At 31.4% G+C, this 18610-nt stretch overlaps 1 protein-coding gene across 1 annotated transcript in view; it reads right to left on the bottom strand.

Annotated features, from left to right (window-relative positions):
• The window catches only part of LOC125070601 (high affinity cAMP-specific and IBMX-insensitive 3',5'-cyclic phosphodiesterase 8), a 204314-nt gene that overhangs the window by 143603 nt on the left and 42101 nt on the right, over positions 1 to 18610 (bottom strand). Inside the window, exon 2 of the mRNA XM_047680537.1 lies at positions 9972 to 10283. Within this exon, the coding sequence (XP_047536493.1) occupies positions 9972 to 10236 (265 nt within the window). The 5' untranslated portion in view covers positions 10237 to 10283. The remainder of the gene's footprint in view (positions 1 to 9971; positions 10284 to 18610) is intronic.

Below are 18610 nucleotides of genomic sequence, written 5' to 3'. Positions count from 1 at the left end.
TTGAACTCCGTTTTAGTACTTTCTATATGAGACCGACTTTGGATTGTTCTGATTTCGACATTTATTAGAGCTAATCAATAAATAGATTTAATTCAAATAAAATATAAAAATTGATAAGTATCGTGGGATTCATGGTTGGCTTTAACTATATATTATGTATTAAAAAAAAATTAACAACGTTTGCTTATAATATGAAGACGAAAAATAAAATAAAATAGAGGGAATAAAATGAAGGGTAAGGCGCGCAAAGAATTTCGTTGCAAAAATAAAGAGCGACCCTAACATTAGTCGCACATGATATGAGTCATCTGACATCTGACATCTCACCTTAGTAGTAAGCAACATTATCATTATATCTTTTGGGAAAATCGGTTGTATCATCTGACATAAGCAGCGCGCTTGCTCATTGGTTAAATCACGCGCGCGCTTCCACAATTTACTTCCCGTTACACATTTCCGTCCCTTTTCAAGAAGCGAAAAGAAAGATGTTACACTTAATAAAATATACAGGGTTATTGGTAATTCGACGTATTCCCTTTAGGAGGTGATAGGGGTGATTATTTGCGATAACATTAACCCCCATATGCATGATGCAAAGGTGAACCATTTTTGAGCTATCACGTTTTATAGATTTATCAAAATAAGTCAAAAATGCAACTTAAAAAAATTATTTAAAAAAAGTATCAATTAAAATCAATGTTTTATTCTGATTTATAAAAACGAATAAGCACTGGTTATTTATCAATATTAAAACAATAATTATAGGTCCAAATTTAAAAATGCATGACGGAAAAAGATATTATTTCAAACTTTTTTTTTTATTTTTTTCCACAAAAATGCCTTAAAAACATAAAAAAGCGTTATGAAACTTGTCCTGCAGATTATTTTAAAAACCGTTTTATCAGCTCTCCAAAAATGTATAAAAACTAGGATCTTATTTCGAAACAACCGAAATAAATTTTGGTTATATATATACGCTTGTATATAGATTGTGTACAATAAAAAAAACAGCTAATTGCTACTCGATTTCCTAAAGCAGTCGCAACGAAAAGTTATAATTATAAAAGCGCTCACGAGCGAACTGCTCACGCTCCAAGGATTCCGTGAAATATTGTTAAATGTTATGTAGCGGAGTTACTTTCCGTAAATTACTGTGAAATATTCAACATTTATTTATTTGTAAGTGTCCTAAATAGTATTATTATTAGTCGTATAGTTTCAGACTGTGAAGAATATACCCAGCTGTTTCTTCAAAATATTCTAGAAGTAAACGTTCTGCTGGCCAAACAGGAGAAATTAAATGTATTTATTTTTTTGTGTTAAACATATATGAATTTAAATTTTCTACTTTATATGATATGAATGACATTATATTTATGAAAAAAATTAAATTATCGACCGACAAAGCTGTGCGTTATAAATTTTGATTTATGTTTATAATATTTTATTAAAGAAGCATTAACTAATATATAATAATATATATAAGTTGTACGTTTATTTATATATTAAACCCTATAACTTTATATGATACATATATATTTTTTTTTATTGCCCTGACCCGGTTCTGAACCCAAGACCACCTAATCTGCAGCCGGATAATCTATTGGACCATCGACCACCTGAAATGTCAATCCTAATAGCTATATTATGTAATATTAGAATATTAAAACTTATAACTTTAAGAACACTCAGGAGATGAAGAGGCGAAAGGATCAGGTGTCAGTTTGTAATTTGAAAACGTTCCGTCTCAAGTTAATGTTCATTGTTAAAGTTTTGATTGAGAAGCAGAATAAATCAACATTTGTGTATATCATATAGCTTTTGAGAGCCGTGATAGCTCAGTAGCTAGGCAACGTCAGTCTCAACCGCAAAATTACGAGTTCAAGCCCGTGCAAACACCAATGTTATTCACTTCGTAAGCATATCTTCATTCTTGGTATGAAACCGCATTGGAGTGGCATGGTGGAACAAGCTCCAAAATATCCTCAAAAAGGCAGGAAACCTTAGCCCCGCAATGGAATATTTACAAACATTTATTTTACTTAATTCTTACTACATAAATAATTTTACATACATATAATTAACTATGCTATTCTATATGCCCTTTGGTATTCCTTTAAGAAGTGAGTCAGCCAGTGTAATTACAGGCATCATGGACACAATATATCCGATCCTAGGGTTGGCAGCGTATTGACAATATAATAAATGGTCTGTATTTGTCACAGTATCGACGTCTGTGCGCAGAGGTAAATATTTATCACCTGGCGAACCATTTGTCCGTGAGATATAAATAATATATATGAAGGGCTTAAAGAGAGGTTTTATACACTCTCAATAAAATCCAGTAAGAGACGTAAAATAAAAACAAAAAATATATTTACCAATTAAAATCATTTAAAATTTAAATAAAAAGGTACTAAGAAAATTAGATACGCCTTTGTTATTAAGTTTCATTATCTATAACAACGAGGTAAACAATTTTGATATTTTGTATGTATATTACTAAGTGTTAGGACTTTGTGCAATATACCTAATAAGCAAGAAATATTTACCATTCCTTACATCGCCAATGCGCTACCAACCGTGGTAACTAAGTATCCCTTGTGCCTGTAGTTACACTGGCTCACTCACCCTTCAAACCAGAACACCACAATACTGAGTATTGTTATTTGGCGGTAGAATATCTGTTGAGTGGCTGGTACCTACCCAGACGGGCTTACACAAAGCCTAAGCCCACTAAGTATACCACCACGTGCATCCATCTACTGTGCTATCTCGATATTAATCATATTATGCTTATTTAAGTATAACATTAAATAATTATTCATTCGAACGTTAATAACGTGAGTGATTGAACAATGCGAAATCAGCTACAAGTTGTGGAAACATCATAAATGTGTAATTTAATGTTATTCGACAATCTATATGTTATATGAAGAGGAAGCTTATATGTACTGCAGTTACAAGTTTTAATGGGCACCGGATATTACGCTCAAAACATCGTACGAGGAATAAAATGAATTCCGTAAAGCGACCCACAGATTGCGATTTTCACATACGAATATGAATTTATTATTCGTTGCAAATATTATTGTATATTAATGAATAGTAAATTATGAAAGTTTTTCTGTAAACTATATATCTGTATTAAACATACTATTGAAATCTTGGGTGGGTGTTTGATAGTATGGATAATTTTGAAACCAACGTGAAAAGAGAAATTTGACATAAGTTGTCTCGCGATCAATTTTGATGAAATTTTTTGAATTAATAATAATAATAATTAATAGTAATATGCATTTTTGAATTAGCCAATAGTATTACAAGTAAAGATCAAGAAGAAATAAATCTCTTTTAAATATAACTCTTATTTTCAATTTATAACGAGAGTCTTATCATCATCACCAAATCGTACTGATGCCGATTAATGTTTTCTGAAGGTCATCGAACCCATTCGATCAATATGACGACCTCCTAACCGATTTCAACCCATGCGGCCAAAAGAGATTAACCATCTGCTAGGTAACGCAAACACAAGTGCACCCTCTATTTCCTCACTGCTATAACCCGATAAGAGCGCAATTCCGACACGACCGGAAAAAATTCAGACTATGGGACCACGCCTCACGTACTTTTCAATAATAACGTCGATGATATGTGTACCGCAGCGCCGAGCCACCCGATAAGGTTAAGAAACTATATTATGTCAGAATAAATAAATAACAAAGGTAAAAGTAGGTAAATAAAAGGTCAAAATATATTCATGTTTTGCTTAACGCTGTCGTGTCAAATTTGTTTCCCAATAAATACATTAAATAATATTACAATTGTCACTATTTCTGCATTTATGAACACGATATTTTAATTATCTCTTATATAATATACTTATAAATAAAATTTTAACAGGTCAACTTATGTTCTTTTATTTCCGATCGTGTAAGCTTAAGTAACTCTTTTAAATCGAATACCAAAAATAAAATGTGTGTAGGCGTAGCTTAACGTCTGAAAATATCATGTCTGTGGGTGAAAATCTTTCCCTGACGTTAACAATGAAAATTATTAAAAATATTTTTGTAAGATAGTTAGCTGTTTATGCTTTCTATAAGTTTATAATTTGTTTAGTTCCTAATTTTTAAAATTAAGGACAACCCTTGATATTATACTTTATATAACGCTTGCTTCTAAAAAAGAAGTATCTTTTGTTTTGTTACTCGTCCGATTGATACTTTTAAATTATTTTAGTATCAGATATAAACTATGACCTAGACAGATGATATGTTGCATATTTTTTTAAGGCATAGCCTAATATGTTGACGTAGTTAGAGAGGCAAATTGTCAGTACATGCACCTTTGTAGCGGACGGTGTCAAAAATATAATAAATATTGAAAAAAAACTTAGAGGTTTGCATGTCTCCAAATCGTCTAAAAATGTTATATTCTACAGTTAACTTATATTAATAAATAATTTTAAAATTCAAACAGGTAGTTTTAAAAATATTACCCGATATTTAAATAATATAATGTATGTAATATATAATGGTTTCATTATCTGTTTTCTACTGTTTAGTACGATTAATAGTTACAGATGAAAAACATGTATGCACCCGTAAATTTAGTCCGAAGTAAATCAGCTTAAGGGAACATTTTTAGAAAGCGGTATTGCGCAGCGGTAGTACAGTCATGTTCTCTTACTTTACTTATATTACTTTAAAGATTGCCAATCCATCTCTGAAGGCGCAACGCCTTAACGATTAATGCTTGTTTTATAAAAGTATTTTGTTAATTTAAATATAAACATCCAAATCGTGAAACTCCTCCTCTTTTGGAATCAGTGATAATGAACACAAATTAAAATGTTTGCAATAGAAGTATTCTGACTATAATAATTATAAAACTTATCGTATCAAAATGGCGAATCACCGTACTTCCATTGTTAACATATCACGTGTGAGCTACAATGTCTAATACTTACTGCAGGTATTTGACATCTCACGTGACAACGCTTGACAAATATGAAATAACAGAGATTTTTTTTTAAATAATCTGTCTGTTTGTCGATAGTAAATGGATTATTTTGTACAGTCTTATGAATAAACTATTTTGACAAAAATAAAGAAAAATATCGCCATATCGTTCCAATAATAACACGTACACAGGACGGTGAAACTTTTAATCTTGTCAAATGAGTTAAGCTTAGAGATTGTTTATAATACAATCGATATTGTTTCTAAATAGTTTTTAAACAAGAAGAAGACACGAATAACATACATAACAAGCTGACATTTTATTTATTTGTCGCAATATTACATTTTCAAAGATATTTTGTCGGTTTCTTGCTTAAAAAAAACAATGAAATTATAAAAAAACTAGATTCCCTCCGCGATTGAATAGATAGGAGACACCTCCTCTTGCGTTTGCGTCAACTTTTAGACACATATTTCCTGTATAAAGTAACTTATGTGCTTTTCCAGACAATAATATATTTCCATGCCAAATTTCGTTTAGATCCGTTCAACCGTCCGTGTAAAATCTTTCGTATTTACGATACTATCTACTATCTTTCATTGAATACACATACGTTTATAAATTAATTTCGATTTAACAGTTGATCGATGTTGAGATCGGCTAAACTGACGTTTCGTACTTAAGGTGATATTCGTCTTTCATAAGCAGATAGGTAGGTACTAAATTTTCCAAGGCGGGTGACGATATGACACTACAAGCATTATGCCTGTCCGCAATATCGAACGTGACTTCCTAGAGCGAAACACAATGGAGACGACGACTTATAACATCACCTCGTGTCGGAGATACTTTATCTCATGAAATGCGGGATCGAGTTTCCGTTCGTCCATTGACACGGTCACAAGTTAATTATAACAATTAGTTTAAAAAAAAAAAAAAACAGTCATAAGAGCTTTAAACTTTAGACTCGTGAAAAGTAAAATTATTTAGATTTAATTTGCAAGTCAGTTAACTTGGAAAATAAATGGATGCATTTATGCGTGAAATGTATGCAACGAAGTTGCGGAGTAATGAATAATTGATTAAACCCCACTTGGTGTATTATTTCATAGTCATTAACGACTTGAATGTTTTCTAATTCAGTTGTTTTAGAAAGTTTCAAATGAAATTATACATAGTGGTAAGTTAATATTATTTATTTAAGTTTTTATAACCTGGATCTATATCTTAATATACGGATATATGTCGGAAGAAAGAAAGGGATAGAATATAGTTTGTTGTAGCTTATTGGATTTTTTGTAATGACTCGTAGGAAGTTTTGTGCGCAGTGTAAGTGTCACACGTAAATACAACAGATTTCTAGAAGATTTTCAAATGCTTAGTTAAAACTCTTAAAATCAGGAGAATATTTACAGGGGAGATTTCTTATATGATTTAAGTGCATCGAAAAATATGTGTTGAAATGGCTATTTGAAATTAGAGTTTAATAAATTTATCTTAAAAAGTGGACGAAAGTGACAAAAGTTTATAGAGGAAATCCAATATATTACATTTTTTTATTTAACAAAGGAAGCTAAATCATGCAAATGAAATCACTCAACCGATTGAGTGGTTTCATTTGCATAGAACTTGTAGGTTTAAATCTCCTTTCAAATCGCTTTTCAGTGGGTACTTTAGGCCCTTGATGACGACTGATGGTGAGGTGAAACTACTGAACAAAGTGTTCATGTCATTAAGAAGGTTTTTTAAACCAAATTTTCAATACTTTGGTTTGAGTTTGCGTCATCAAAATTTATTTTAATCTACACTCAGATCTACGGTGTAATTTTTGCGTAAATACGCACCCACGCACGCTAGACCCTTCGTGTAAAAACGCCAAATCTGTTAGCGTAATTAATTTCATCCGTTATGATCTTAGCGTCAGTATTTAATTGCGTTTTCATACACTTATTGCGTCAGTGATAGTACAACCTTTTATACGAAATATGATACATAACAATCATTAATTCCATAAAGATTAAATTTGATGAGAGACCAGATTATTCCCAAACTTCTACTGATAAAATATTCGTCTTTTAATTTTAAAACCGCTATTTAATTTCAAGTCTACTAATAAATTGCATTATACTAGTAATTTGTTTTGCATTATAAGGAAATATTTCTCCCGACATTATAACTTCACACGTCGATCCAAATGTATGGCATTAAATCTTAAACATACAGCTTTAACGCTTCGAACCCTAAGTACCTTAGTTGGAACATCATTGAACCGCTTCTAGATGTGGCAGACGTGATGTAACCTTTTGATGTGAAACACCTGTGGTGTGTTGACGAACTAAAGATCAAAGATCAAAGACCTTAAGATCAACTCGTATGCCGTGACGGTAAACGGCATGACGCTGCCTTGTGCTCTCTTACCGCCGCCGCTCTTTTCCTATAATGAGTAGGATATAGGTGCTCGGTATTCGAATTGTACAAATTTAAATCTCTGGTATTAGCAATTTTATATTTCTTTATTTGTGATTGCTAGGTAAGTAAACGGTACATTTGTAAAAACTTGTAGACTCGTTCTTGGTTTCCTGTTGTAATATTTATTTACGAGTTACATGATGGATAAAATTTCTTCGGATAAAAATATCTAAATTAAAAAAAATTGCTTCAGATTATATATTTTCAGAATAAGCAAAAATAACAAAATCATTATTTGTCACTAACCGGTAACCGGGAAGGTAACCATGTAATGACAAAACAACCTTTGGTTCATCTGCATCTTTTGTTTTCCTATTTGGTATGTTCCAATGAAATAGACCTTCCGTAGTTGCTATGCCATCCAGTTACAGGGATAATCTAAAGTGTCCTGTTCACACAAACTCATTTTTGTTTCAGTTACTGCTACTGTGTCTTCTTAAAGATTCGATCAGTCAGAAAAAAGGCTCCAAAAAGACAAAAGAAATTCAAAATCTTTATATTACTAATTGGGATCCATACCGACTACCAGCTCCGATTGAAGCTAAAATGTTGAAGAAAATATTGGAAAGAATCGCCTTATATAAAACATTGCAATATTGTCCATTTGAAGATGATATAACAGTTTGTCTCAATGGCAGCGTTAAATCGGTTGTTAATGAAATAATTCGTAAAGCTGTTAATGGAGATGACACGAACTCGCCTGATCGTTCGAGAGGAGAAATAGAGCCGAAGACTTTAACAATCGGTGTATCTGCTAAATTTCGTGGTGGTTGATATTAAATTGAAATACATTTCTTAAATAATAGCTATTGAATCACTTGCTCCAAGTAATTTAAACTATACGTATTAGATATTCATGAACGGAGTGTAAGCTAGGACTATTTCGATGTGAAATTTGTAAGCTAGGACTATTTCGATGTGAAATTTGTAAGCTAGGACTATTTCGATGTGAAATTATAAATCAATACATTTTATACGTCTATCAGTATTAGTATGAATCGTTATGTAGTATATTTCAAAAAAAATGGTTTTCACTTACTTTTTTCTAAAAATGAAATGGCCATAGACTTTTCTTCTTGCTTAAGGAGAATATTTCAACCTTGTACCACCATATCGTAACAGTGTGGCTTGTCTGATTCAAATATTTTAAAAGAGTAACTACTGTATTCTCATAATCTAAATTCCGAACCGGTGATGTTGACGATTCAAAAGTGCTTGCAAAAGCTTGCTTGAATAACGTTTATTTTGATTTTGAATAAAATAGAATCTTTGAAACAAAATAGAATAATAGCTATGACAGTTAAGAACTTATTCTACACACCCTGTTCAATATAGAATACGCGAACGTTGAACAATTATCGGTAAGATCAACACGAACAACGATGGCTTGGTTGCAAAAGGGCCGAAAGTACATTATTGAGTAAAATATAAATAACATTTTACCACCAAGTCACTCAAATAAAATAAATGTATCTAAATTAAAAACGGCATATATAAAATAACTAACTAACCTCTGTTTATTGTTTCAATTCTGTTTACCAAAATTGATATTATTGATATTAGCCATTTTATCACCAGGGCAGAATTAATTGTTTCCTATCACACTGCGAAAGAATTACATTGCGAATATTTCGATGAAAATGGACTATTAAATTATCATTAAGCTAAATTCGTTGTGATAGGTTTATGTCACAAGCCGACGGGCTAATAGCAATCAATTGAATTTAACAGAAAGCTGATTTATTATTAACAACTAAAGTTCATAAATGTGTAATACCAATATATTTTGTTATTACTAAATCTATGAATAATAATAAATCAACATCGAAAATGGTTTGTATAAATAAGGTTGACATATAATTGGTGAATTTGTTTTGTCAAAATTTCACAATTGTTTCGTTTTTATAGCGAGTAGCTCATAAAGCTGTAGATCTCTTATTCAGATTTCGTATCGGACGAATAAATATGTTTAATCTTTTCCGCGAGTAGGTTTTTAACCTAAAAAGTCTTTGAACCTGCGCCTAAATTTTTTCCGATATTATTGAATAGACAAACCATCGAATAATGAGAGTTTCCTCGTGTTTGCTGTAATATATGATGTGTCCTGATTGAAAATTGATCCGTAGGACTTCATTTGTTAACTTTCACTTATTTTGCTCCAAAGTTAAAGATAAATAATTTATGTCAGTCTCCTAGTTAAGCGATCCCTAGAATTCGTTCCGTGTTTTTGGAGTATTTACGTTTGTGTGTTCGGGTGTTTTGTTTGGTTATCCTTTGCGTATTCGAATATATCTTAAGATATTGATAATAAAGACTTTAAACAATTTTACTCCTCGTGAATTTGCATAATGAATACCGAAACCAAGTACCTAACTTTTAATCGAAATATGATACAGCAACCAAATCACACCCAGGCTAATTTTTGCAGTCGTAAGAAATCACGTTCAAGATTTAAATAATCTCATAAACCTTATTCCGATTAGATTTACAACCGGACGACCTGTCTGATATTAAATTTTATGAATTAAGAAACTTACCAGAAATTCTTTTGATGTGCAGTTGGGTGGCAAAGTTATTACCCATCTGTGACACATAACTGTCTTTTTTGCTGGAGAGCTGAATGCTGAAGCCGTCTGATTCGAGTGATGCACGTGGGGCTCTTGCGGCTTGCACCGCTTTGTTCTGGCACACGGGTGTGGGAGCAATTTTCGCCAAGGCCGCTTCCTGTGACCCTGTACTATCGCGTCTGCGATTTTTGTGGTCTAAGAGCATACTCGGCGTACACCCCATACTGATTGGCATTACACTTTGGCACTAACACTGTTGCACTTCGGTGTCATCTTTAAGATCTGAAACAAGAATATTTTTTAAAGATACATTTCAGTTCTAAGTTTTAAGTTTTTTGATATATATTTGATGTTTTTATGCTTGCTTTGCGTTTTGGGAGTGTTATTCAACTCCAATAATCCAGCTGGGATTAAAACTAATTCGAGGCGAAATTGGATGACGCCTGATCAATAAATATTACTTATTTTCACATTTGTTATTTCAACGATCACATTTATTTGTATATATATATAAAGTATTTATACGCTAGAGTATTTTTAGAACTTTTGAAAAAATTAATAAATCCAATTCCTCTTTTCGTTAACACCCAATTTACGTAAACAAAATCTAATAGACGTTTTAATGAGAACCGGAGAACGGTTTTTAACACTTTAATAACAAATCTTAATCGTATCTTAAAATAGAAATATGAAATTTAGCTGTCCAACGATAAAAATACAAGTGACTCTTTAGTCTAGTGGTATAAGGCCGATCCCTAGGTCCTGGGTTTGAGTCTTTTAATTGACATTTTCATTAGCAGCCTGGAAATTCGAAACCGACTGTGTTTATACTCAATCTTCAAAAATACATCGAGTGACATGCCTGATAAAGAGGTCAAGTCGGATTTGCTGTTCCAATTATCCGAATTAAGTAGTAAGGGAGCATGCACTTCTATACTATTATAAATGATACTAGCTTAACCTGCGGCTTTACTCGCGCGAAATTAATAAATCTTTATAGCACACAAATCTTCACCTCTCATGTTAACCCCTTCAGATGTGAATTAGTAGCCTTGTCCTTACCCGGAATTCAAATTAACCCTATTTCAACTAAATCGATTTAGCATTATAAGCGTAAAAGGTTACAGACAGAATTAATTTAGCATTTATAATATTAGTAGGGATTATCACGCGGGCTCTATAGCCTAGTTTGCTAGTCTCGAAAAACAGCCGTGGCGGGAATCGGTCCTTAAGGAAGGACCTTAGCAAAACTATGAGACGTTTGGGCTCTTTATTGAAAAATAAAATATTAATATTTCCAACGAATAATTTAAAAATCAATCGCATATTTAAACACACATACAAAATAACTGATAATTATCAATTAATTTGCAATATTTTTATTCAAACTTTTACTTAATCGTATTAAATACTCGTCCAGCGGTGAGCATGTTTCATAAATAATTCAATTATTTCACAAATTTGTAATATTTACGTTAATTAATTTACTAATAACAGTAACAAGTATGTCAAATTATACGTAAAAATAATTATATCTGTATATATGAATACACGATATAGCCCATTAGGTAAAACGCGTCGATTATAACCGAAGATTGCGAGTTCAAACCCAGGCAACCACTGAATTTGCATGTGAGTAATTTGTGTTTATTGTCGTCAGTGAAAATATCGTACCCACTTAGCATGGCGGAATGAACACTAATCCTAGAATAAATAAATCCTTAAAATCCTAGTCTTAGCTTACAGGATTTTATTTTTATTAAATAGGTACATTTAAAAAAAAGGTCTTTGATCGGCGATCGTTAACCGATTTTGACGAGTCTTTTTAAAATCAATGGACGATTTAATTTGTAATTTGTTCTCTAATATTTAACTAAAATAAAAAACATGTCTATCTATTTCACACTATACTACTATTTATATATATTATTAAATATATATAATAGTAAGTAAATCCCTATTTCCATTGGTCTCGGCATCACGCGTGAACGGCCGGAGCGATTTCACTAATTCTCTTTTTGTTGTGTTCGTTACTGTCAGGATGAAAGAATAAAAAAAGAAAGTTGAGAACAAAAACATTAAGAAAACAACGACCACATTAACCTTTCTAATGTAAAATTTTGTTTGACATAGTTGTTTGACAAATTCATAGAACACGCAATGCCAAATATATAACACAGATTCATCGGTCGGAATTTGATAAAATAATTAATTAATAAAGGACAACCTCATTGGCGATGTAAGGAATGATTAATATTTCTTACAGCGCTATTGCCTATCCATAACATAAAAAAAATAAAATCTTATCACTACGAGAGAATTAGGAGATCATAAATAAATATTTCAATATCCGCGCATCATTTTAATAATGTATGATATCTATATTTAATAACAAAACTATAAAAATTACTATCAAGAAAATTAAAAATTAAAATAAAGATACAAATTCTTAAAAAAAAAAACAGTTTGTAAAAAAAACAGAGTGAATAAATAAAATTATTGCTTTATATATTAAGTTTAATAAGACGTTCGCCATGTTTACGTTTCAAAGTTGACAGGATCCATAAGATCTGTCTTTAAACTTGGCTTGAAAAACTTTGGAGGTACGAAGAAGTTAGTTAAAAATCCGTCGTTGTAATCCTACTAATTTGTTCGGAAGTTTCGAAAATCATTTTCAACTTAGCCTTACGTGTAATTATGATATTATGTTCTTTAATCTGAAGTTATGTAAATAATGTCTGAGCGTATTTGATTTTGTTTCAAGTTTAAGTGACAAAGTTCTTCGATATATTTGCTATAACACGTTTCCTCTAGTTATAAGTTATTTTGTTATAATCAATTTTATGAGATCAATTGGTCATTATTGTCGTCAAAAAGTATATAAATTTGTCGACATATATAGGAAGGTACTTGCGTATTTTATTTTTTTTACTATTTACGTTATTCGATAAAGGTAATTCTGCTAGAATCGAAAGTTATTTTTAGCAAATACCTTGAATACATCAGATATGTTATGATTGATAATGTTTTTTAACTGTGTGGAAGATTATTATTCCGATGCGATTATTGTCGAACGTTAGTTAAACTCCTAAACATCTCCTTGTCTCACCAACTGTGCCATGGTCATCTTTTCCTGTAATTTTTCACGATAATTTCGTTTGTTAGAAAACAAAACAAATTTTGAACGACGTATTGTGAAACCTGCTACTCAAGCCGACTCGTGATCGAACACAGATGCCGCTCTACATCTGTTTGATCTCATTGACTGGCCATTTACCATGGAGTGCAAATTAAATGTACTATCCCCTTCCTAATGCTTTTTGAATCTAATTAAAATTATAAAAAAGTATTTGTTATAATGACCGGAAACTAACTCTGTAAATACGTAGCCTTTTAATCAGAAATGCAACAGGCTTTACCCAGCAGTATGACAGTTACAGGAATTTATAAAAGTTTTTGGGAAAAATATTATTTCTAGGTTATTGATTGAAAAAAATAAACAAAAACTTTTTCCTACAGATTCGTTTATTCATATTTAATTTGCGAATATTCGTTTTTGCTGCTCAAAAAAAACCGCTGGTTCAGAAAAATTCGAGAACAGAGATAAACATTTTTTCGGAATATAATATTTTCCACGCAAATTCCTGTTGAATTCAAGCCGACTATGTCCATAACACAGTTACTGCCTCTATGAGGTATAGTGACAGGCAAAATAAGTTTACGTTTCACGAACATGAAAACGCTGTTTCGGTGTCCTTGACACGTAGGCCGCGAGTTGACTTTGAGCGGCCGTTTATGGCGCGCCTGTAAACTATTTCTGGCAACTGACTGGCAACGTACGATCCAGCTAAGTCAAAACTTGAAATTTTTATACTGACTAATAATTATATAAAAAAGTTCGGTTGTTAAGTTGAAATGGGGTACTTTGATATTTTAATTTTAAGGCTATTTATGAATAAAAATTAATATTTATGGATTATTCATCGCGTTACTTTATATATTAATATAATTAATTTTTTCTAACACATATTAATTCAATATGTGGAAATGTATAGTCCTATATGTTTATATTATTATACAAAATACACAACAAAATATATATATAAATAAGCATATAGGATAAGCACTTTTAGGTATTTAATTTATTTATGGCGTTTTTTTTTACCGCATCCGATATTTTGGTTTATCATCAACGTATACTAATCATTCTGTAAATCTCTGGAGTGTGGACCCCTCTCATTTGTCAAACTTTATGTACGTGCGAGTACACAGTACAGTAGTTTTGGTTCAGAAATATAATATGTTATAGCTATTAGAAGTAATATATTATTTATTCTTAATGTAAAGACATGTACACACAAAAAGCTTCTTATATGAACTGACGTTGCATTATTAAATATATTACTTTTAACAACAATACTACAACTAAAATTATCAGTGTTTCTCTACTATATTTTGCATTTATTATACATGTAAATCTTACCATTGAATCAATATATACATTTATAAAAATCGCATTTAAATCCGTTGTGTAATTTTAAAGATCTAAGCATACATAGGGACAGACTATTTATTTTACTATGTAATGATATCAACAGTGAGATAAAATGATGGATTGAATGAAAAGTTATTAACATGTTAATAAAGAAATTCCAATAAACCATTATTGTATTCCCTGAATACAAATAATATATTCGAAATGAATAATGGAATTTAAAAAATAGGTTCCAGACAAAAGGTTTTATTTCACGAATTTTTTCCACGAATAATATCGAATGAGTGAACGGTGTTTCATTCGTGAAATAAAATTGAAATAAAACGCGCTTAAGTTCGACCAAAATTAAAATATACTTAATTCGAAAAGGCTCTTTTGAATCGTCATTTCACAAGGTGAATCTTATATAAAGCCATCTATTTACTCTTATATCTATCTATTTAAAACCAAACCTATTTTCAAGTTTTAAAAGTAGATTATATCGAAAAGAACCGGCAAGAAACTCAGTAGTAAATTTTTATCAATTACAACCAGGCATGTGTGTTGCAAGATAAATTGTAATTGACTCCTCGTTGTGGGGACGTCAATACTTCAAGGATAACGTCATATCATCAAATAATTTATAAATATAAATAAATTGGTAATATTTTTGTATCAATAGTAAAAAATATACATATATCACGGGGCGTGGTTATTTTGGTTGTTGATTTGGATAATTATTGAATCGAGTAGTTGGCAATAATGTTTAATGGCTGATTTACTTTTAGGAGCGGGTCACCCCGAATGGAGTTGTAAGTGTCATGGCAACGCGAGCGTTTATATTTTGAAAAGCGACTCGAATGCGATGGTTGCTTGCAAACCCATTTGCTCTTAATCAAGTTGAATTATTATAATCCTTTGATATTTTTATGTACGATTATTGAATCAATTAATACAGTGATTAGACGATTTTAAATACGTTTTATTTCGTGAATATCTCCATTGCACGCCCAAATAGTCTTCCAAATGTGGGATCAATCCCCGAGCCCAACTATTCGGCATCCTGCTCCTCCGACATATATATAATAATATAATAAACGTTGCAATAGCGTAACGAATCTATAAAATAACGTAACGATAGTCAGGTAAATTTAAACTGATGTAAAATATTTCAAATACTCTTTTAAATTATTAAATTTTTCACCGTAAAAGCATATCTTGAGCGAACAATTTTATTGATGAATTTTTAAAATGCATCGTTACCTTGTATATATGTGTTTCAAAGTAATTCAAACTAAATGAGAATGTATAATCTACTAGGACAAATGTCCCGGCTTCTCACGGGTAGAATAAGAATCTAAGTAAAACGTTGAGATACACAAAATACAAAGATTTTTTTCTTTGATTCGAAAACTTTCTCCGGCTAAAGCTGAAGAACAAAGTTTCATCACAATTTGTTCAATGATTTAGGAACGTGTATAAACGTACAAATATATATTTTTATATCTATCTTTAATTCGTAATTTACTACCTTTTAACTATATCTTTTGTGATGAGCTACGTTCATCTTTTGCTGTAATGACAGTTTCCCGCTCACATATCCGACTGAATAATTGTGAGAGTCTTCACAAAGAATAAAGGTTGTATGAAGTGTACCTATCTATCTAATTGCGTGGTAATATGATTGTTGAAAGATTGATAGAAAATGTATCGTTAATAAAATTATTCCATAAGTGAAAATTAGTACATTCGATTGGTTTTCAGGCCCAATTGAAACCATTGTTTCAAATTTCGACCTAAATCAAAATTACTTCTCGCACGACATTACTGTAGCAGAACATTCTCCATTAATTTCTCAGTTCTCACGTCCACCTGATGCTGCTGATTTATTGCTTACTACCTAATAAGGATGTGCTGCACTACTCCCGCTACTGATGGAAAGTCTGTTTTCCCGTTCACGCTAAAAATAATCGTTTAAAATTCCTCTTAAAAAACAGTCGCTATAATAACCTTTATACAATAGTAGTGTGCTCATAAAATTGTAAAACAAACTTCAAACAATCCCCAAGTGATAAAGTTATTTTTTAAAGACAAGAGGTATGCGGGCGGGCGAATGGGCATCGGTGCTATAAGAAATATTAACCACTCTTTACATCCCTAAAGCACCTACAATTTTGGGCTTTATGGTCGTATGACTGATTAACACTGGCTTTCATCCTTAAATCTGAAACACAACAATAATAAGCATTGCGGGTGGTACCTACCAAGACGGACTTGCACAAGGCCCTACTAACTATTGAAATTTAAATCAAATTTAAATTCGCACCTATATTTCATATTGGTTAAAATCTATATATTATATAAAAGCGAAATACCACTCGGATTTTAAAAAACTCCACCTCTAATTGTACGGATAAAGTCACAGGTTCAGCTAGTTGTATAAAATCGTTATTAATATTTAGATAGCTTTTGTTTTGTTTTCTTTGTCTTTGTAGAATCGAAATGGTTTAGTGGATAAAGTACGCGACTCTTAATTTAAACCCACGAAAGCATCACTGAGTTTTTCATTCCGCATTGAAGTAATGTCGTGGAAAAAGTTCTAAAACATTCTTAATGTGTTCCTGACATAACAATAGAATATTTACGATTAAATAAACCAACGCCGCGAATAAAATGGCAAATGTAGTATAATTCTCTTCTCGAAATCTATTTCCATATTTCAATAACGTTTGTGGATGCTAGTCGTGTTCAAGAGGAGCAATTAAAACGTATAAAACTGTTTTCTTTTCAGCTCGAGCGGGCAATAAAAAGAAACAAGGTGCAATCAAATAGTTGATTGCGAATTGTATTCAGCTGTGGTTACAAGATCAAAGGAATCGATTTTGTTTACTTCCAACGTCTCGAATGTTCCATTTTGTCTTAACTAAGAATGTGACGTTTTCGTTTCACACATACTAACAAATTTAAACTCGCTTTTTATTGGTTGATTTTGAATTATTGACAGTTAGTTAAAAGTGTTCGACTGCATTGAAAGTTTAAACATACAATGTTATTTTTAATGTAATGTATGTATAGTCTATTCCACTGGCAGGAAGAGTTAAGATAAATAAACAACATTGATCTAAATTGGCTTGACATCATTGGCCGAGATTTAAAATAATCTATGTTCATTATGGACGCGTGAAAAAATTGCATTTTCAATTTCGGTTATACTTTTATCAAAATTCTGGAAATTAAAGAACTTTTCTAATGTTATAGAGTTTTAAATATTAGTTTGTGAGTGGGCAAACTATTCGTTTAAAAATTACTTAATTCGAGAACATAGCTAATCATAGTATGTTACTTCTAGCTTTATCCACTGCAAAGTTCCAGGGGTCGAAACTGCCCTAAATGGCTTTAAGTTACTGCGTTACTGGTATTATTATAAAGTTAATCTAAAGTTTGTATATTCACTCCTCCTCCTACCATTGAAATGGACTATATGTATTATTACAATTCTGTCAACATTTGGTTGCAAAAATCGTATATCCTTCAAGAGTCTATAGAGTATTAAATAAGTTATCAAAGGCACTGTAAAGACTTCTATAATTAAACAATTATTTAGACGTGTCACTAGTCCGGTGATATATTGTTTGCGGAATGAGAAAATATACGATTGTTATTTGTTTGAGAATATAATAAGCCTTTGTTCTAAGCAAGTCAACGATAACGGCCCAGTTACTTATCGCTCGTGTTAAGTTCTATTGAACGGGAAAAGCTATCGAATTGAATGTTTTTTTATAGCTTGACACATCAAAGTCGTGTCAATTTTAAATATGGGTTTTATTTAATGACAAATGTGGGGGTTTTATTGGAAGTTAGGCATTGTAAAACTTTTATATGATGATAAATGTATTTATTTTTTTCAGGTAATTAGCCTAAGATTCTTTTCATTTCACCTGATATATGTAGTTTTAGGAAACCATGGAGGAAATATGTTTCAGTTGTTTTTTGACTTGGCCGGTTACAAAAACAAAATACCACCTGTAGTGATAAAGTGAAGTTGTTTGTTCACCAGAATCAGAATATGAAATTAATTATATGTTACACGAATCAAGAAACACATATAAACGCACACTCTAAATTGCAGATTCTA

The sequence above is a fragment of the Vanessa atalanta genome, chromosome 17 (genome assembly GCF_905147765.1).
Source record: "Vanessa atalanta chromosome 17, ilVanAtal1.2, whole genome shotgun sequence".
Taxonomy (NCBI): Eukaryota; Metazoa; Arthropoda; class Insecta; order Lepidoptera; family Nymphalidae; genus Vanessa; species Vanessa atalanta.
The sequence above is the reverse complement of the archived record's forward strand: the minus strand, read 5'-3'. Positions and strand labels throughout refer to the sequence as shown.